Source organism: Ursus americanus, chromosome 2 (assembly GCF_024610735.1).
Source record: "Ursus americanus isolate L20-20 chromosome 2, mUrsAme1.1.p, whole genome shotgun sequence".
Lineage (NCBI taxonomy): Eukaryota > Metazoa > Chordata > Mammalia > Carnivora > Ursidae > Ursus > Ursus americanus.
The window spans coordinates 5,161,498-5,183,288 of NC_142128.1; the positions used below are offsets into that span (position 1 = coordinate 5,161,498).

General features: G+C 43.4%; 2 protein-coding genes across 3 annotated transcripts in view; both read right to left on the reverse strand.

Annotated features, from left to right (window-relative positions):
* CCZ1 (CCZ1 vacuolar protein trafficking and biogenesis associated) overlaps positions 1-7,660 on the reverse strand; it is a 29,211-nt gene extending 21,551 nt beyond the window's left edge. Inside the window, exons 1-7 of one of the 2 annotated variants that reach the window (XM_087867278.1) lie at positions 7,456-7,660; positions 6,400-6,497; positions 6,207-6,300; positions 5,841-5,918; positions 5,425-5,472; positions 4,650-4,733; positions 3,382-3,557 (exon numbers count right to left, since the gene is read on the reverse strand). In XM_087867278.1, the coding sequence (XP_087723404.1) occupies positions 3,382-3,557; positions 4,650-4,733; positions 5,425-5,472; positions 5,841-5,918; positions 6,207-6,300; positions 6,400-6,497; positions 7,456-7,569 (692 nt within the window). In that variant the 5' untranslated portion in view covers positions 7,570-7,660. The remainder of the gene's footprint in view (positions 1-3,381; positions 3,558-4,649; positions 4,734-5,424; positions 5,473-5,840; positions 5,919-6,206; positions 6,301-6,399; positions 6,498-7,455) is intronic. The other variant, XM_045813315.2, reaches the window with a different exon arrangement.
* Positions 7,661-17,604: 9,944 nt separating this feature from the next.
* LOC123802590 (oncomodulin) lies at positions 17,605-20,954 on the reverse strand. The gene is made up of 4 exons (XM_045813427.2): positions 20,894-20,954; positions 19,972-20,104; positions 19,207-19,316; positions 17,605-17,773 (listed from the first exon to the last, which is right to left on the reverse strand). Exons 1-4 carry the CDS (start codon positions 20,952-20,954, stop codon positions 17,748-17,750), a joined length of 330 nt encoding a protein of 109 aa, XP_045669383.1. The 3' UTR covers positions 17,605-17,747.
* Between the last annotated feature and the right edge of the window lie 837 nt (positions 20,955-21,791).

Sequence of the window (21,791 nt, forward strand, 5' to 3'; positions counted from 1 at the left end):
GGAATAAACTTAACCAAGGAGGTGAAAGACCCATACTCTAAACTATAAACCACTGGTGAAAGAAATTCAAGACAACACAAATAGATACTCCATGCTCATGGATTGGAAGAACAAATACTGTTAAAATGTCTACACGACCCAAAGCAATCTACACATTTAACACAATCCCTATCATAACACCAAGACTATTTTTCACAGAACTTGAACAAACAATCCTAGAACTTGTACGGAATCACAGAAGACCTCAAATAGCCAAAGTAATCTTGAAAAAATAAAGCTGGAGGCATCACAATTCCAGATTTCAAGTTACACTATAATGCAGTAATGATTAAAACAGTATGGTTCTGGCATAAAAATAGACATAAAGGTAAGTGGAATAGAACAGAAAACCCAGAAATAAACCCACAATTATTTGGGCAATTAACCTTCAACAAAGGAGAGATGAATATCCAATGGGGAAAAGACAGTCTCTTCAACAAACGGTGTCGGGAAAATTGGACAGCAACATACAAAAGAATGCAACTGGACCGCTTTCCTACACCTTACACAAAAATAAACTCAAAGTGGAATAAAGACCTAAATGTGAAACCTGAAACCATAAAAATCCTTGAAGAGAACACAGGCAGTAATGTCTCTGACATTGGCTGTAGCAACATTTTTCAAGATATGTCTCCTGAGGCAAGGGAAATAAAATAAAAAATAAACTGCGACTAATCAAAATAAGTTTCTGCAGAGTGAAGGAAATAATCAACAAAACTAAAGGCAACCTACGGAATGGGATAAGATATCTGCAAATCCGATAAAGGATTACTATCTAAAATATATAAAGACTGATACAGCTCAATACCCAAAAAACAAATAATGCAATTAAAAGACAGGCAGAAGACATGAACAGACATTTCTCCAAAGACGACTTACAAATGGCCAACAGATACATGAGAAGATGCTCAACATCACTTATCATCAGGGAAATAAAAATTGAAATTACAGTGAGGTACCACCTCACACTAGTCAGAATGGCTAAAATCAACAACACAAGAAACAACAGGTGTTGGTGAGGATGTGGAGAATAAGGAACTCTCTTGCACTGTTGGTGGGAATGCAAGCTGGCGGTGATGCAGCCACTGTGGAAAATGGCGTTTCCTCAAAAAACTGAATATAAAACTACCCTACGATCCACCAACTGCACTCCTGGGTATTAACCCCAAATATGCAAAAACATTAATTCAATGGGATCCATGCACCCTCCCTACGTTTATAGCAGCATTATTTACAATAGCCAAATTATGGAAGCAGCCCAAGTGTCCATAAATAGGTAAATGGATAGAGAAGATGTGGTATATGCACAATGGAACGTTATTCAGCCATTAAATAAAGAATGAAATCTTCTCATTTGCAACAATATGGAGAGAGCTAGACACGATAACACTAAGTAGAGTCAGTCAGAGAAAGACAAATACCGTATGACTTCACTCATATGTGGAATTTAAGCAACAAATGAGCGAAGGAAAAAGAAAGAGAGAGCGACAAACCAAGAAACAGACACTCAGCTATAGAGAATAAACAGATGGTTACCAGAGGGGCGGTGGGTGGGGAGGCGGGGGAAATAGGGAATGGGATTAAGAGTATACTTATCATGATGAAAAAAAATGACTGGAAAAAAAAATCAGGCTCCACTTGACAAAGCATTCAAAACTGAATACACGCAAGCACACGTGCGCGTGCACACACACATATACAATAGTAAGCAATAAGAACAAATATATATCCTGTTCATGAAATATAAAATACTTCATTGGTATTTAAACACACCAGCTTTGTAACTAACAGCTGCCTCCCACAATGTGTTGCTTTTTTGGAGGCTCCTTAGGATGACTGCCTGGGACCAACCTTGCCCGTTGGCATATTGGGGTGGTACCCCAGAGCAGCTCTGTGCAGCCACCAGAGCTGGGCACTGCTTACCTCCAGGGGCTGTCCTTCAAGAAGACAAAGATGCCAAGAGGATCCCCAGGAGTTGGGCAACAGGCAGCCCTGAGCTCAGGGTTCCAGACCCCAACCCCACTCACTGGTCATGCTGGCTCCACAGCCTCTCAGGAGGAGCTGCTGACTTTGAGGGCGACCCTCTTGCTCTAGGTCTGTACCTTTTCTCACCCCCAGAGTTCACGCCTATGTCAGGGGTTATGCTCTATCAGGCAGTTGGAAAATGACAGGGGCACCAAGGCCACGGACTGCTACAGAATTCTAGTACATCCCTCCCCTCGCCGGGTGCAGCCTTCCCAGCACCGCCCTGGAATTTCTGGCCACTCCCTCCTCAGATCTGACACCCCCAACCCTGGGTAACTCCCCTTCAACCTCTCACAGCAGCATTAAGAATTTCATTTTGCTACCACAGCGTGAATATTATAAAAAGCAACTAGAACAGGGCCAGCTAATACAGCATGAAGTGTCCTGCAAAACAATTTGTTAAAACAAAAAAGGAGACACATTTTCACCTGGACTTCATGTTGGTTTTCATAGGAGAAAAATTCTACACAAAAACTCATCAACATGTTTAACAAACAGATTCATATTTCTTTCGATTAGCCTCTGTCTTCCTAAACTGATGCTACAAGATCTTGGCAGGGAGAGGATGGGTTTCCAGAAACCACGACTGCCCTTTCTGTTAGCTGAACTCAAGTTTTCTGGCTCAAATACGGCCACATCCTTACTGGCAGAAAGTGGGATACGGTCCACGTAAACGTGGAAACTGAACACGGGTGAGCCCCCGGAACAGCTCCTGAACCCCAGCGGCCCATCACAGACAGATCAGCTGGCCCCAGGCCCCTCTCAGAGCCACAGCCTCAATACGATCACAGTCACTGCATGTTCGTATGGCTTTTCCCGAGCTGTCTTAGGTAGCTGAGAGCACTTGGTTACGATTTCTCTCTTCTTATCAACACTTTCAAAGAAATTATGTTTTTGTTCTTACTACAGGATGCACCTTTGGTTGCCAGTGGGTAAGTTCCTGGTTTTATAGCATATTTAACTTCTTGGGTATTTTTAAAAACCTAGCTTTAAAAGAAAGTATGAAAAGTATGTTTTCCACATTTACTATACTGTTTCTTTAAAGAGATTTTTGGAAGAACTCCGAAATAAAAATAGGGTTCCTATACTTAACTAGACAGGAACATTTTCTCCACCTTTCATGCAACCAGTTTTAAACGCCCCTGCCTAGTCATTTTAACCCAAATTACCCTACTTTTGGTTTTAATAATCACTGCTTCTACCTTGCCCCCTTGCTATTCATTCCGTTTGACAATCTGCTATCAATCCAGTCAATGTTGTTTTTATCATCCTAAAAGATTTTCTTCTTTTATATGCCAAGCCTTAGGGTGTACATACCAGATTAGTTGATCGTTATAGAGAAAGGCAGTGTATTTGACTATACTCAGGCTTTCCTCCATTCTATTAATAAAGGACTGGATTTTCAAATAAGTCATTTTATCCAATGGGAAGAAGCTGATTCCACCAAAAATGTCAAGAAGATCACATGACTGCAAATGCAACGTTTGCAAGTACTGTAGGAAAAAATAAGGCATTAAACTTACTAAGAGTACATGGACTATAGCACTCTGACAGCTGAGAAAAATTCGTCAATTTATGGTACGATTACATACTAGCACACTGATAAGACCAGTAAGCAGGTGAGCCACAGCTAACTGGATGTGAAATCAGTGCCCAATTTCAAAATATAAAGTTCAAACACAAGTCATTAATAATTATTCAGGATCGTCTTATCTCTTTGAGGTATTTAATTCCTTATATGCGTACTCCTCAAATTATACTAATCTCATTAGGGATCTATACAATGATATCACGGACAGACAGTGCCATCTTCTAAAATAACATTGAAAGGACAGGTAGTCAGTTGTTGATAGACAGGAGAGTAATGAAGCAAGAACAGGAATTAGGAGACAGCATGAGAATAATTAATTATGGTCATTAAAGTGCAGGAACAAACAGGAAACAAAAGTAATTCGTAAAAATGAAAATTCAAAAGCAGATCAAAGGTAGTCTAGGGAAAAGAAATAGAGAATTATTTCCTAAAAGCTAACCTGAATTCTACCAGAGATAAGCTATATAAAATTTAACCGACAGTATAACAGAGGGACAACTATATTGGCACATTCATCTATCATTTGGGAAAAATCTCACAAATAACCACTATCATGGCAAAACATTTTACCTTGCATCAATACAGATTAAGCAATACTCGGTTTAGTGAACAATAATCAATCCATAAGAATGTAGGACTCAGCTAAAGAGTTTAAATTCGGCTAATTAACCAATCACCATGCAGTAAGTTCGCTTTTGAGCAAGCCCACACAGACAGACACAGGCAGAACCAGGATGAAGCCAAAAGGTGTCTCTGGGATGATGTAGGGGTGCACACAAAGGGCAGGAGGCTCTGATCCCGCACAGAAGGTTACAGAAAGACTCAAGAATGGAAGGGAGTTTTCTCCCTGTTCTGGTTTTGCCACAATGTATCTTAGTTTCTTTGTCACTTTCAAGTCCTAAGTTTTTTGTCAATAAGAAACAAACTTGTATGTGTATTTCTAAAAGTCTGTTTGAAGACTACTAAGATTATAAATAAAATTCAAAATACTTACCCGATGGAAGAATTTCTCTAATCTTTCTTTTAGGAGCTTGACACCTCCATCTTCCATGGCCCTCAGAAATGTACCATTAAAAAGCTAATAATGTAAAAGTTTTTTAAAAAGTCAATTTCTTATGCCCTTCGATTTGCCTGTATAACAAATTCTTTTTTCCTTTTAGATTAATTCAGCTTATTTAATTCCCTCCATTACTTCTAAACACAGAAAATATTTACATGAGAAAGCCTGAATTATAAAATAAATCACAAAAAATCAACACTTTGTTAACTGATATTTCTATGGAATCACCTAATCCCTTGGAGCATGTTTTTTTAAGTAGGTTTCCCGCTCAATGTAGAGACCAACACTGGGCTTGAGCTCACGACCCTGAGATCAACACCGGAGCCGAGTCGGACAATGAACCAACTGAGCCACCCAGGTGCCCTGAATTTTTTTTAAATCTCAACTCCTAAGCTTCACTTCACATAAATAATATCGCCAGATGTCTTAAATCATACAAATATCTGCAGTATGCCTTTTCCTCAAGCACATGGACTCTCTTGTTTACCAACGGGGATACGTTCCTAGTACAAGGCTGAGACTAGAGAAAGACCCGATACTCAGTGAATAAGGGTATACATAAATCTCAGTGCTGTTTCAAAGGCCCCATTATTTCCTCCCCTAATACAGAGACGTAGTCACCATACAGTCATCAAAGAATTAAGATTTTTAAACAATTCCTGTCAACAGGGGTAACTGGCTAGACTCAATTCAAGAACACCATGCTTACCTTGTACATGCTGTAGCACTGCTGTAGCACGGAACTATAAACCTTGTCCTGCAAACACAAAAACATACATCTCAACAACGGGGAAAAGTCCATGGCATAGCCAATACACAATAACTCTGGGCAACACAGTCTAATGCTTATAAGCTTGGACCCAGACAGTTGTGTGCTATCAGATGTGTTCAAATTCAGTTATGAACCAGTAAGCCCAATTTTAGGAGGGCTTTTAACAGATGATTAGAAGGCATTAGTAAGATATACATTTTTACACAATAGTGCTAATGTAAATAGACATGAAATTTCATGATGTATATCCTGAGAATCTTCTGCCAAAGTGACATAGCTTAAATTTGACCAAGTCACTCAACATATTCAATAATACATTTTCTAGAAATAGGAAATGAAAAATGACACATTACCAACAACTCCTCCTCTTGGTATTCAACAATTGGTTTTCCATCTTTACTTTGCTTTTCAATTATAGGATTCCGAACAACCTACACAATTTTGATAAAACAAAATTACACAATGACCCACTGTATAAGTTTTTAATCTTCCCTTAAATGAAGAAATTTATACATGTCACAACACCAAAAACACAACTTCTTAAAACAGCCCCAAGAACAAATACGCTGAATAGGAGTTCGATTTTAAAACTGCAACCAACTTTATTGTAATTTTATTTTGCAATAGCTAGAGGACTTTCCTAAAGTCAGTCCTAACAGTAAAGATCACCCGTGACTTCACTACACAAATGCAAAAAGATGTGCTGTGTACGTAAATACCATGACCATCCAGAAATTCTCTTCTGGTTCATTGAAGAACTGTCTATTCTTCTGTGTATGTAAAGACTTTGCAGGTTTTGATGGACTAAAGGTCCTAAAAAGGTTGAAAAAGAATATGTTGGGGACAGTCCTCCAAGTTGTATGAGTTGTAAAAATCCACTGAGCTCTGAAAAAGCACATTTAAAGGCGTTACCTTGTAAACTGTACAATAGCTTCACATAATCCAACATTTCTAATTTTCTCATTCTTTTCTACTTCATTTGGATGGTAAAACAAAATTTTATTTTCCTCCTAAAGTATGAAGAAACAGAATCACATTAATAGAAGCATTTTTTTCCCCATCTCGCCTATTGAAAATGCTGTTTAACGTCAACCTCTCACGTCACACAGGTTAGCGGCAAAACGAAACAAAAAAGCCTTTTAAGAAAATCAAGAATTATCTTCCCCTCCGTCTGTCAACAACGCTCATCAGCCTGGAAGGCAACTGTGATATTGCTGTCACATGTCATCTGGAGGCGCACTAGACAATTATTCTGAAAACTCGATCTTACGGTTTCTTTCCTCATGCTAATTTCTTTCCTCCTGCTCAAAACACCAACGTTGTAAGAAATAAGCGTGTGCGCACGTGCGTACACGTACGCCTCCCGGCGAGTAAAACTCAGCAGGTTCACGCGTATTTGGACTGACAGCCTCTGAAAGGACCGTGATCTGCTGCCAACAGAACCGGACATCCTTGGAGGAAGTCACCGTCCCCACCTATAAAACAAACAAAAACCCCATCCCTGGAATTTATTTATCAGTTCGGAAAAAACTTTCCTAGGGTCCTCCAAGCTTGCGTTATTTCAGGGTTACAGTCCAGCACTCTCGATCCACGCTTCTAGACGGAGACTTCCAGGAACAAAAACATAAGCTCCATTTTAGTCACCCAGGATTGGCGCAAAAAGACTCAGCCCGTGAGGAGGAATAATTAGCCTGCTGAGCCTTCATTCAATACACTGGCTTCGATCCCGGACCCGAGAGAGACCCTGCCGGCGTTGTCTGGCCCCCCACTTATTCCCTGGCCCGGGCGCAGACCTGGCACAAAGCCTCGTAAATGCCGCCCGAGGAGGGGAGTGACAGGTGCTGCGCGGTGTCCCCTCCCGGACGCGCCCCAGCTCTCCGGGCCCGTCGCCGGCCGCCTGGCCGCCCCCGCCCTCGGGCCCTCCTCCGACCGTCGGCTGACACCGGCGCGCGGCCCCGCTCCGCGTACCTCACCCTCGCGCGGCCCGAAGCGCGGGTTGTAGATGAAGAAGCTCAGCAGCGCCGGCGGGAACTGCTTCTCCTGGGCCGCCCCGGCCCCAGCCCCGGCCGCCGCTGCCGCCATCCCGGCCCGGCCCCCGCCTCGGGAGCCTCCCTCTGCCCGCCCAGAGACAGCTGCCCTGAGGAGACCGCACTTCCGCCTCGCTCGCCGTCGCCCCGGAAGTGGTCGCCGCCGGCCCGGAAAAAGAACCCGCAGCCCAGCGTCCCCTTCTGGCTAGCGCCCGAGAGGGTTCGTTCCCGTTTGTTTCTCTGGCAGGTGTGAAGGTGAAAGTGAAACTGTGTGGTTGCTCCCAGATATCTGTCATGGCTGAAGCGAGGACTGCGTATTTAAAGAAAAATAGAACGGGCATAGTTTTTGTTTTGTTTTTCTAGAAGGGAGAGTGGAGATGCAAAGGAAGGCCCTGCGTGATGTGCGTTCAGCTGGGCGATTTGCCCACTTCCATCATCTACAGGGTCCCTCCTGGCGTATATGGGTTTTCTTGATCCCTGTTTGAGTGACCTCAGGTGGCCGCTGGATCAAACCAAACCGATGGGGTTTGCGCCTTACCCCTACACCTGTGGCTCCCGGGAGGAAGATTGCGCACAGATGGGAAGGCGCTGGGCTCAGCGAGGCGTATGTGGTCAAAGCGGGACCAGAGTGTGGCGTTCCCCGCGGAGTGCCCGATCCCACACCTTGGCGAGCAGGGCCATTGCCCTTTCTTAGCTTTGAGGAGTCACTTGGTTTTGAGCTCTGTGGATTGTGGCATGGTTGGAACAGCTCGTTATTTCTAGCTTCTCGTATTGGGAGTTCAAACCCTTGCAGCCGACCGCTTGGCCAAACTCACGACGATCTTGGTTTAGGTTGCCTCATTTGTCACATGAAGTTTAGAAACAGGACCTCTTATTCAGCCTGGCAGAACAGACGTTCGTGTTTAGGGAGGAGATGCATAGGAATTTGGACGTGAGACGGATCTGGGTACTTACCTAGCCCTAAACCTTGGACCGATTACCTAGACTTTCTCCGGCCTCTAGTTCATATTTGTAAAATGACTAATAGTAAATGCTTACCTAGTAGAAACTGTGCTTTAAGAATTAATTGGGACTATGAATTGTACATATAGTGCCCAGCACTTGATCATTATTCAACAAATGGTTATCATTACTTGCTCTTGAAAGACTTTCCCAACTAACTTGCTCAGGTGCATGAAATTCTCCACTAGTTTTGGTAGTAAAGCAATAATTTAAAAATATTTTAAGATAGCAGAATCCCCTCTCCTCTCTTCTCTCTTTTATCCCCAAAAAGTCTATGGGGGAGTTCTAATACATGAAATAGGTGCAGAGCTACCATCTATGATCTACTGAGGTCTAAGAGTTCCTTCTTCTGGCTTTTTCCAGGTGCTACCCACCATTCCCATCTCCCTTGGGGACCCTAAAGCACCTGCCCAGGACCATGTGACTCCAAGGACAGTGTTTGAAAACTTCAGGTTAAACAAGTCTCTCCTTTGTCTCTGAGTAAATACTTCTCGAAAAGAAGAAAGAGCCCAGGGCTGAAGTTGGAACACCTGAATTTTTAGTTCTGGTTTTGCCATTTATCAGCTGAATGACCTTTGACTAAGCACTTACCTTCTTTAATCTCAGTTTCCCTCCTTGGCAGAATAAAGTTAGTATCTGCCTCACAGGGTTATTGCAGAATTAACTAGATGATCCGAATGAAAACGCTTCGTAAAGCACAAAGTACTATACAAACGTGGTGCAAGAGCACTTTATAGTAGTCAAGCTTTCTCCCCAGCACACTTCTACCTCCTTGTATACTTTGCCTCCTCTGCACCCATTCAATCAATTGAATTAATTGCCACAGGAAAGAGATGATGCAAAACCAAAATGAAACAAAACCCCAGAAATCAAAGTGCCTTTTAAGTTTCAAAAGCCAAGGAAGCAAGAAAGCTTAGACGTTGAGGCATCCCTCTCTCTCCCAGTCTGAGGGTGTGCATGGGTGCGATGTGAGAGGAGTGGTATTGATAGACACTCAGATGTTTTGGGAGACTTCAGAATAGAGAGGATGTGTAGTTGCTTCCTTGTGAAGCTGGGGGTGGTGATACAGAAGGCTCCTGAACATCCTTCCTCCCACAAATACACTGAATGTACAGCTACACGTAGCGCAGTTCCTTCTGAGAGAAATCCAGAAACAAGCTGAGTGACTCCTACACATCAGTCGGATGAGGAAATACCCAGATCAAAATGGGTAGGAAAGGCTGAGACATGGTTTCGCCCCATCCCCCACCCGCGCACAGCATCATACAATGAGGAGGGAACCCTCAACTCCTAGACTCTCTCTGGGTTTGGATTGTACATCTAGCACCCCAATTTTTAAGACTCCAACTCACAGCCCTATCTCCAAAACACCTGACTTTGAATGCCAAGGAGACTTGCACTTTTTAGACCCTCAAGACTATAGCAAAGAAGTAGTTCTTAATGGGCACGTGAGCACTCACCATGGCGATCCCCTCAAAGCTCAGTAGAGAGGGAGCAGGCAAAATGCCTGTCAGTCTTTCCCTGGAAGGAATTTGACTGTATACTTTACAAGCTGCTGCCTGAGGGTCTGGCTTCTAATTTAGCACACATGTAGGGACTGGCTGCAATCCCTTCTGGAGCCCGAAATAGCTGGTTGGCACTACACCCGATTCTCCCCTCTGGTTCACTTGAAGAATAAAACCAGGTGCCCAGTATCTCCCTGGAAGACGCTTGTCCGCACATGTAACGTGCCGACATTTACAGTCACCACCCATGGGCTGGGCCCCAAATTACCTGGCTCTGATAGCCAGCAGGCATTCGTGAGCCCCACCGCACCATAGCAAAAAGCAGGTTTTAAATAGGACAGGAGCGCCCTCGAGTGGCTATACACCTGGGCTCAGTGCAGAGAGAGCTCTCCTCCCACCAGAATATCATCAAGAAGGAAACATCCAACTTAAACCACAAGGTAGACCAAACGGCCCCAACAAACATTTACAGAACATACCACCCAACAGCAGCAGAATTCCCATTCTTCTCAAGCACACACAACAAATTGTCCGTGATAGATCATGTTAGAACACAAAATAAGTCTTAGCAAATTTTAATGAGATTGAAATCCTATCAAGCACCTTTTCTGACCACAAATGACCTGAAGCTAGATATCGGCAACAAAAAGAAAACTGGAAAACTCACAAATATGTGGAGACTAAACAACATTCTCCTGAGGAACCAATGGGTCAAAGGAGAAATAAAAATGGAAATGAGGGGCACCTGGGTGGCTCAGTTGGTTGAGTGTCTCTTGATTTCAGCTCAGGTCATGATCTCAAGGTCATGAGATCAAGCCCCATGTTGGGCTCTGAGTTCAGCAGGGAGTCAGCTTGAGGACCCTCTCTGCCTCTCCCCCACTCCCTGCTCGCACGCACGTGTGTGTGCACACTCTCTCTGTCTCTCTAAAACAAATAAATCTTAAAAAGATGGAAATAAAAAGCATCTTGAGACAAATGGAAATGAGAACAACAGAGCAAAACTACTGCGTGCAGCAAAAGTAATTCCAAGAGGGAAGTGTATAGAGATAAATGCCTCTATTAAGGACAAAAAAAAAAAAAAAAAAAAAAAGAGGGGCGCCTCAGTGGCTCAGTTGGTTTAAGCATCTGCCTTCAGCTCAGATCATGATCCTAGGGTCCTGGGATCGGGCTCCCTGCTCAGCAGGGTGTCTGCTTCTCCCTCTCCCTCTGCCCCTCTTCCCTGCTCATGCACTCACTTGTGCACTCTCAAATAAATAAAATCTATTTTAAAAAAAGAGAAAATCTCAAATAACCTAAGTTTATACCTCAAGGAATAAGAACAAACTAAGCCCAAATTTAGTAGGAAAAAGGGAGAAAAAACAAGGATCAGATTGGAAATAAATGAAACAGAGACTAAAAAGACCACCAGAAAAGGTCAATGAAACGAGGAGGTAGGTTTTTGAAAAGATAAACAAGATTGACAAACCTTTAGCTAGACTGAGAAAAAAAGACACAAAATCAGAGGTGAAAGAGGAGACATGACAACTGATAACACAAATAATAAAGGTCGTAAGAAACTACTGTGGATAATTATCAACCAATTAGATAACATAGGAGAAATGGAGACGTTGCTAGAAACATATAACTTACCAAGACTGAATAACGAAGAAATAGAAAATCTGTATAGAGCAATTAAAGCATTTAAAATGTATTTCAAAGTTTGTTTCAAATGATGTTACCAAGTAATAATAATCAAAACACTATAGTACTGACATAAAAACAGACACATGGATCAAATGGAACAGAATTGAGAGCCCAGACATAAACCCATGCATATATGGTCAGTTAACTTAAGACAAAGGAGCCAGGAATATGCAACAGGGAAAGGATGGCCTCTTCAATAAATGGTGTTGGGGAAGCAGGATAGCCCCATGCAAAAGAATTAAACTAGATCTCTGTTTTATATCATACACAAAAGTCAACTCAATATGGATTAGAGACTTGAATGCAAAATTAAAACTTAACTTGAATGTAAAGACTGACACAGTAAAACTCCTAGGAGAAAACCTGGGTAAGCTCCTTGACATTGATGTCAGCAATGATTTTTTAGACTTGACACCAAAAGCAAAGGCAACAAAAGCAAAAATAAGCAGTTGGGAGTAAATCAAACTAAAACGCTTCTGCACAGCAAAGAAAACCATCAATAAAATGGAAAGGCAACCTATGGAATGGGAGAAAATATTTGCAAACCACACATCTGATAAAGGTTAATATAAAAAATAACAAGGAACTCATGCAACTTAATAAAAGAAAAAACCAAGTAACCCAATTAAAAAATGGGCAAAGGACTCTAAAAGACATATGTCCAAAGAGAAGGGTCAATGGGTACATGAAAAGACACTCGACATCAATCATCGTCAGGGAAATGCAAATCAAAGCCACAATCCGGTATCGCCTCACACCTGTTAGGTCAGTTTTCCAAAAGGACGAAAGAAAAGTGCTAGCCAGAACATGGAGAAGAGGGAGCACTTGTGCACTGATGGTGGGAATGTAAATTGGTACAGCCACTATGAAAAACAGTATGGAGGGTACTCAGAAAAATTAAAAATAGAATTACCATATGATCCAGCAGTCCCACTTCTGGCAGTGTATCCAAGGGAAACAAAATCATTATCTAGAAGAGATATCTGCACTCCGTCTTCACTGTAGCATTATTCTCAATAGCCAAGGTATGGAAACAACCTGAGTGTCGATGGAGGAAGGAATAAACAAAATATGGTTTATATGTGTAGGATCGAATATTATTCAACCATGAGAAAAAAAAAAACCCTGCTGTTCAGGACAACATTGGATGAACCTACCGGGCATTCTGCTAAGTGAAATAAGCCAGAAAATACCGTGTGGTATCCCTTATAGATGGAATCTTAGAAAACAAAACCAAACCTCATAGAAACAGAGTACAAGGTGGCTGCCAGGGATTTGGGAGGGGGGCGAAACAGGGAGAGGCTGGTGAAAGGGTACAAACTTTCAGTTATAAGAGAAATAAGATCTGTCCTGTCTCTGTCACTGCTCTCACCACAAAACTGATGCTGAATGCTGTTTCTCCCCGCACCCCCACTTTTTTATAAAGGTGAAATTGATTCCTTTCGTTTAGTGAACAGGTACTAATAAGGTAGGTTTTTTTGTAAAAGTGAAGTGATGTAACTTGAGCTTTTGAAAAACAGGAGATACCTGTAGGGATCTGTCTTTTCTACAGGTATTGGGTGCTAATGAGAGACATAACAGTGTCTGTAAGGCTACTGCCTTCTTCGATGCTGAAGTTTGAAGTCTGCAGTCAGGAAGGGAAGTGGGGACAGGAAGAATGGGGGAGAGCGAGGACAGACTGGAACGTACAGGAGATCTTCCCTGCCTCCAGCCCTGCTGCCGGGGGCTCCACCAGGAAAGGCTGGTGTACTTTGTCAGAGCAGGAAAGACATACCTGGAGCTGGGGGCTGAAGAAGGACCCCACACCAAGGAGGGAAGCCGGCAGATAAATGACACCCCCCCCCATGCTGAGTTTCAGAGCATAAGAACAATGGCTGTTGCTTCACTCCCCCCCACCCCCAAATCTCAGGCCCACCTAAGACCGGGAACCTACAGCCCAAGCAAGTTTGACATATCACAAAAATGCCACACGAGCAGTGTCAAGATTTGATAAAGTGAGGGGGTAGGGACGCAGGTGTTTCTTGTTGTTGAAATATATTTTATCACCCCAAAATAATTCAAGGATTTGAATGCGTTTACCTTCATCGTAAAACTCCTAGGAAAACGATGTCAAAATCTACTCCTTACCCGAAAAACGTTGACTTTTGGAAACCAGTTAAAACCTCATGTAAATGAGTAGTCTTCCCAGTGAATAAGTTAACAGGCCAGGTGGAAACGAGCCTCGTGATTCCAATTTCATCTGTCGTCTTAAGTGTTTGCAAAGTAATACCATACCTTCACATCAGCAGGAGAGATATAAGATAGGTTTTTGCTTGAAACTGGATTCCTGAGTACTCATTACACAAAATTAAACTGCATCGTCACACAGAATTAACTATGCAGTTTGTCAACGTGAACAGACAGAACTTCACATCTTTGCCATTTTTCTGTGTTTTGTTTTCGAGCTGGGAATAACTTGGGTGAAAACCTATATATTTAGGGGCGCCTGGGTGGCACAGCGGTTAAGCGTCTGCCTTCGGCTCAGGGCATGATCCCACGTTATGGGATTGAGCCCCACATCAGGCTCTTCCGCTAGGAGCCTGCTTCTTCCTCTCCCACTCCCCCTGCTTGTGTTCCCTCTCTCGCTGGCTGTCTCTATCTCTGTCAAATAAATAAATAAAATATTTAAAAAAGAAAAAGAAAAAAAAGAAAACCTATATATTTAAAAATTAATGTCAATATTTCATAATGTGTGGACGCTGCAGCAAAATACCCAATAGTGTTTAAAGTATTTTAATAATTCTTATTAGCGTCAACAATGAAACACATTCAGGAAACTGGCTTTCAGATCACATCCCATTAAATTATAAACTACCAAACTATAAGTCAAAATTACAGGTAAAAATAGCTCAAATTAAAGCCACTGCCGCAGCCCTATTTTATAAGCAAGTAGGAAAAACAGACTTCTATAACCTATCATGAACTCTAGGCCCTCAGGTCAAAGCCAAAATACAACACTGCACTGCTGAGAACATCCCCGTCTGAGGTAGGATGTCATCGGCAAGTTAGTTAAAAATCGAGAAATCAAGCACAAAAGTAAAGTTGTTTCCACTCTGGTCAATTTCTTTTCCAGACGGTTACAATTTCAGGATTTTTTCCAGTTTTGCTTCGACTCTGGATATGTTATATTTAAATTTTTTCCTCAGTATGTAAAAATACAAACGAGTCCAAAGAAAGGAGTAGAAATTTCAGGAACAGAATAGCATGCTGGGCTTTCATTCATTTGAGTGTGGGATACATCTCTGGCATGAAAGTTAAATTTTAAGATCGAAATTGTTACTTTGGCCTAGTGACAAAAATCGGGTAGATTTTACATCTGTTTTTCATTTCTCTAGTTACTATGCTCCGTTTCTTCAAAGGCCTCGGTCTTATCACACTGTTCTGTAATCCTTCCAGATGGAGATAACCGGTGTTAACATTTTATGTGCCCTTTCTCTCTTTGGTGAGGTACATACTGAGTAAGACTCATTTAGAAATGAATTACTTCGTACCAAGTTTGTATAATGACTGAACTCGAGTAATTTTCGAAAACATTTTGTTTTCGAATTATACTTACCAAAGATTTGGAAATGCTAACGTCCCTGCAAAATTTAAACTTAGAAAAACAAAAAGTGCTAATGAACAAATATATTCAAATGCCCAGAGTTATCATTACCTGCCTTCAGGGACGGAGTTACGTGCCGCCCGCCCACCGCCAGCACGCTCAAATAGCCAGACAACGTAACTTAAAATTGTTATGAGTAAAGACAAGACTGTTTCACGTCAGCATACCACCTGACACTTTTGGGGTGTTAAATACAGAGAGAGGGCTCCTTTTGATTGCTACTTGTTGGCTATTGAGAGCGACTCTGAAATTAAGTGCCTAAAACTGGGTTGGAACAGTATAAAAGCCATGTACCTGACGTGGGCAAACAGGATGGGACTTGTCATTTTGAAGCAGCAGAATGAATTAAATTCATGGATAACTGACCATAATCCTATCTGTGGAAAATTTGTGGCCATCTATCCTTTTTGTAGATATCCGTCTTCTTCAAGCATCCTCCCCAAGACAGGACATCAGTATGACCTAATGACAGTGTCCCCTGGGTGCTCCATATAACCCCTCCAGGCATTATCCCTAGACAGATGCCCTCCCGAGTGACGGAAAAGAAATAAGAGAAACTGACGATCTTCGCTGAGATTAGGGCGATGTTGCCTTTGCAGCTCCAATGGGTTGCTTGGTCAAAAGCTCCTGACCTTATTTTAAGACATCATCATCCACTTGGCTTCTCTGAGGCGTATGGTGGCCAGAGCCCCCCGGAAAAAGTGGGGCAGACTCACTTTGAGGTATTTAGAGCTGTAACTGGAGATAAAGAACCATTGGCTGGGAAAAGCTAATGGGGAGCCTTGAGATAACAGAAGGATCAGAGTATCCGTGGAGGTGAAGGCAACACGTGGGTTGTCTGAAGAGTCAAGGCTCCAAGCTTGTCAGTGTTGGTCAGAAAGGCCCTCCTGCTGTCTTTATTTTGAACGATTCACAGAGGCACCTGGGAGACATTTGCACACACGGAGGGAGGGAAGCTGAGGTGGGGAGGACCTGGCCCGATTCCTGCCAGGAAGGCTGGGGCACGAGGGGGGAATGGGAGTGCCCTTTATGGGATTTGTCGCTTCAGATACCATCTCAAATATTACTTGACATTGTTCTTCAAATGGATGCGCTTTGAAACGTCTGATATTCCCCTTGGCCTCACTCGAACACGATAATATTGCAATCACGTGTTTGTGCTAGTTGATTTTTTTCCAAATGCATATTAAAATCATGGTTATTAAAATAAAAACGTTGACCCCTGACCCTCTAAAGTCACCTAAGGGCCCCCTTGTCATATACACCCCGCATGTTGAAAAGCTGCCCTAACACGGCCCTCCAGAAAACAGGGGTTTGAAAGTCACTGAGCTACTTAAGGGTGAAGGAAGCAATCCAGGACAGCCCAGGGCCTTAGGAGCCTGGGTGTGGAGTGAAAGGTGTGAGCCTTTCAGCAGGCTCCCAGAAAGATGCCTCAGTTCCCCCCTGGAGTCCTTGACTCTTGGGGTCAGCCAGAGACAACACCTTGAAACTGCCACCTGGACATCAGCCTCGCGAGAGTTTCCCGGCTTGAAATCGCCCCACCCCCCCATGAAAACTCTAACAGGACCGCGAGGCTCACTTCCCAAGTGAAGGCAATTCTCGGTGTAATTGGCTCAGGTGGTATTTAAGGAGAGCCAGGAACGTGAAGACTGAGAAAGAGAAGGGGGGAGGTGGCGGGAGGTTGGGTCAGAGCAGGCAAGTCTCAGATAGCTTGTTTTTCTAAGAAAAAAAAAAAGGCAAGCTTGAAAATGGGTCTGTTTGTGCCCATCTGCCAGAGCAAGCTTCCTTAGCTTTGGGGCCACTGCAGCTCCTACTTTTTTCTGTCCTGTACTATTGGCTTTTCAATCTCTCTTATGGCCATCTAATGCATAGGCAAGGATGATTTTATGCTCATTATAAATTTCTTCATATTACTTTCAGACTCTGATAACTTCCTGGGAAAATGCCAGTCTGACAGTGCCATTCGTTTGTGACTTTTTTTTTTCCCAACCTGTTTTCTCTGTTTGCTGGCACACTCCACTCTGGCTGGCTTAGTACTTGATAGGACCAGAAATCTTTCTGAAAACCCCCTTGTAAAAGCCCCAAATTGCTTTCATCCCTGTGCCTTGCTGAGAAAAACAACAACACACCCACACATTAGCAGATGACCAGAAACATATCTTTATTGGGTGAATTTTAAAGGCATTGTCTGCCGAGGGCCTTACAGGAGTCATCAGGGCCTACTGACCACCGAAAATTCATGAATGACTGCCTTATTATCTTGCTAAAACAGGGAGCAATTGCAGAAGCACTGGGGGGGGGGGATGAATAAATAAATTAGGGGGAGGAAGTGGGGTTTCCCATTCCTGGGGCTTTGGAGGCCTTCCGGCTGACTGTCTCTATCTCCACAGCCTGGGGCTTTTAAGAATGCACCATTTCCTGGAATTCTAGAACAGAAGAGGGGAGAAAGCATCAGTGGAGATGGCTGGGTATTTTTACAGACATGTTGTGACCAGTGGGAGTTCTGAAGAGGAGAGGAAACAGATTGTCAGATGATGGGCTTGGCCCCCTCCAAGGGCACAAAAGGAAGGGAAAACATGAGTCACTGACTGCAGATTGAGATGGTCCATAGTGTCCATCTTCCTGCATAATCGAACAGACATCTTCAGCTTTGCAGTAGAGCCCCCTGTATTAGAACGTGTGAGCCCAGCTGTTGCTCTCTGACAATGCACGGGTTTGGTATAATAGCCTCTTAAAATCTGGGATCGCTCAGCTCCCTGTCTAGCTACTTTAAGACAGAGATGGGCGGTTTTCTTCCTCTTTTCAGAAGCTATGTTGTGCAGATGTAGGGAACAATTCATAGGGTGGGCCTCGGAACTCACTTTTCTCTGATGAACTCTAACCTTGCCCCCAAGAGTTTATATTACTAAAAGACAATGGTGATAATGATAAACACAAGCACATGTGACTGATTGAAATGGAAAACCGGGGTTTCACTTTATATTTATTGGTACACTTTATCTGCAATTTTTTTGTGGTTAGATTTAAATAAATCAATCTTCTCTTACCTAAACTATTTTTCTGAGCTATTTATAGAAGTTACCTTAACTACTGTGCAGTAAGTTATAGTGGTTTAATTTTGGATGGGTTTTTAAAAGGGGGATCTAAACAGGAGTTGTTAATTTCCACATAGTCACACCACAAAGACCACGCATAAATTCTCCCGAGGCGGCATGCAGGCGGCATGCGCAGTGTAGCTAAAAAACATCTAAGCCACATAACTGAGCGGGTGAAAATAATCCTACAGCCATGCACCCATACTAAAATTTGAATATAGGGTTCTGCACACAAAAGACTCCATACGTGGTGCTTGATCTACTCTCTAATATTGTCCATTCGGTGGTCTAATGTCTAATGAAACGTGTTTATGTAAACCCTTGAAGGCTAAGAGGCTTTCCTCTTCAAGTCTATAGACATTTTGATACGAGACACACTTGAGCACGTCAATCCTTCCCTTATTCAGAAGGGCTCAAAGGCCAGTGGTGGAAATTCCTTACACTACTTCTGTGATGCCTGAGGGTGTCTTGCAGATCATTAGCCAGGCCACCGCTAGTCCCCAGCTCAGGAGAAGGGTATTTTCTGGGTCATAGACAGTGACTCAAGGACCAGCTGCCACGGTACATCTCCAGGCATCACACTAGTCTCTACATACATTGTTGGTATCCTCGCAGAAGGCCCATTTTACAGATGAGCAGACTGAAGTTCAAGGTTAAGAGAGGGGGCTTTTCACTAACCACGTCTGCCTGATCTCAGGGCCCAAGTCCCCCCGGATTGCTTCCAGAGCTCAATTCTTTTGTGCTGGGTACAGGCGTGAACATACCGTCGGCTCCAATTTTCCCATCTCCGTCATTATCTGCAGCGGCCATCAAGGACTTGGTCTCTGACTCAGTCAGCTCTCTAGCACCACTCTCGAACTTCTGGAGGAAAAACCTGCAGGACAACCAAGATTGATGGCAATTTTCTGGAAGACCACGTGTCTCTGTGCTTACCCTTTTTCTGTTGAAGCAAACCACCTGTTCCTGGCCACGGCGCTATTCTGGTCTTCACAAGCCACACTCGCCTTCCTTGTAGAAACTACTGGTGGGCATTTTGTTTTTAAAAGTTGTTTGTTTTTTTTCCCAGACGGGCACCTGGGTGGCTCAGTCGGTTAAGCGTCTGCCTCTGGCTCAGGTCATGACCCCAGGGTCCTGGGATCGAGTCTTGCATCGGGCTCCCGGCTCAGCGGGGAGCCTGCTGCTCTGTCTGACCCTCCCCCCTGCTCAGGCTCACGCTCTCTCAAACGAATAAAAGAAATAAATTTTTAAAAATTAAAGTTTTTTTCAGAGTTTTGTTGCTAAGTCCGTTTGCCAAAGAAAAAACCTACAGTGAATGAATTTTTGCACCGATAATCTTCAGTGCCTGTGTCCAGTGCTTCACAAGGACAGATGTGCGGCCCACTGACTCACGGTCTTCCCTCTCATGGGGCTCTGGTGAGCAACCAGTGTCAACGCTGGCCACTGAAGACCTACGGACCAAACTGGCGTCCGCGGCTCCCAACCCACACAGCAACATGGAGGGCGCCATACAGGCTCAGGCCAAAACTCACTTAAGCTCTTCTTCATCCAGATATCCACTCTGGTCATTGTCTATGAACCGAAAAACATCCTTCACCTGACTGGCCGACATCTTGGAGAGGCCCGATGTCTGGAAGAATTTTTGGGGTTCGAAAGTATCTGGGTCTAAAGGACAAAGAGAGGGTTATTCGGAGGCTCATCAGGTCACATTCTGTATTTGGGCCCATGGGCCGAAACCATAGGTTATCAGAACCCCTCCTCATGATATCATCGGGCTACAGGGATGCTCTATTCTCAGTTTTTAAGAAATACAGGGCTCCTGAGTGGCTCAGTCGGTTAAGCATCTGACTCTTGATTTCAGCTCAGGTCATGATCTTGGGGTCGTGAGATCGATCCCTGCGTTGTGCTCTGCTGGGCATGGCACCTGCTTAGGATTCTCTCTCTCCTTCTCCCTCTGTCCCTGTCCCCTGCTCTGTCTCTCTCTCTCAAAAAAGAAAAAAAAGAAAGAAAGAAAAGAGAAAGACGAAGAGGGCTGTGACTAGTGCAAGATTTCGAGGCAGCCAAGACTGGGAGTCTTTGTGATAGATCTCCTGTCTCCTTCCCCACCCTGTCCTTTTGTGTATCCCCCCACTCTCTCCTCTGTGCCTCCCCCTTCCCTTTGTACAGACTGTGTGTCTGGGACTCCGGCAGGGCTGATCTGATCGGCTGGGCGAAATGCAGTCTTGCATTCAAACAGGCTACATGGTATCCACATGTTTCTTTTTTCACTTCTAGTAAGTTTCTTTCCCCTTACAGCAAGGGAATCCTATGCTCTATAATTGTAGCTATTTCGTTGGTAACAGTTTTACTCTCTGATCCCCTGAATTTTCAGCAAAGTTCAGGTTTTAATCTTCGCAGCTTTGCTGGACGTGTGAACAGGTGGGAATCACCCACCCCTGCCCCACTGCCCTTTACCTTGGCACTCCTGCAGGGCTGCGGCAATGTCGTCGGCGCTAAGGACGTCTGTGATGCTCATTTTCCTCCTGGTCGCACAGAATAAATGAGACGTGGTCAATGGCAAGCAGGAAGACGCAGATCTAGGGGTACTACGCCCTCCTAGGCCCACTGAAGCTGTGCGTTTGTGGGGAATTGTTCAATGTGATAAGCGTGGTATTGTATTAAGTGATGGGACAGGAGAGCCACATACAAACCATACACTGAAAAGATTCCAGCCCCTTTTGTCTCAGCGCCTTCTCCTGAATATTCTTCAAAGACAAAATTTAAAACTACAGCTTAGAGAATGACTTGATTCCACTTTCTTATAAAAATGATATTTGCACGATCGATCGCTTACATAGGCATCCAGAAGTAAACCATGTTACAAATGCGATGGTATTTTCATACACTGAAAATGCAATGTTGCCAATTGCACACAGCTTGGGCTACTTGGAGACCTTCTGTGGAAAAGACGATCTCTATCCTGAAGGATGGGAATCAGAGATATGGAAAGCCCATCTACCAGAGATCAAAGAGACTCCCTTCAGATGTCAAGTCCATGGAGAAAGAGAAATCTGAGCCCAGCATGCACCAATCTAATATGAGCGCATGTAGGAAAGAAGAGTCTGGGGTCTTGTAGGTCCACCAGCTACTTACTGTTATAGATTTTTCCCCCAAGAAGAACCAGGAAAAAGAGTTGAAAGAGCACAAAACAGATGTGCTTTTGCTACCTTACTGACCTCCCTTATATAGGATTGAAAAAGTGATAGCAAGAACCTCTTAGATTTCCTTTTCAAGGATCAAGTAGACATAGCTCGAATGTCTTGCTTTGCTAATTAAACCTCTTTTCGTTTCTATTTATATCACAAGGGAATGT

Bases quoted from the DNA above. Each gene is read 5' to 3' on its own strand.
- LOC123802590 (XM_045813427.2), bottom strand. From the start codon at position 20,954: ATGAGCATCACAGACGTCCTTAGCGCCGACGACATTGCCGCAGCCCTG. The intron at 19,317-19,971 runs GTGAGTTTTGGC...GTTGTCCTGCAG, and splicing joins CTGGATGAAGAAGAGCTTAA to GTTTTTCCTCCAGAAGTTCG. The intron at 17,774-19,206 runs GTATGTTCACGC...CTTCTGTTCTAG, and splicing joins TGGGAAAATTGGAGCCGACG to AATTCCAGGAAATGGTGCAT.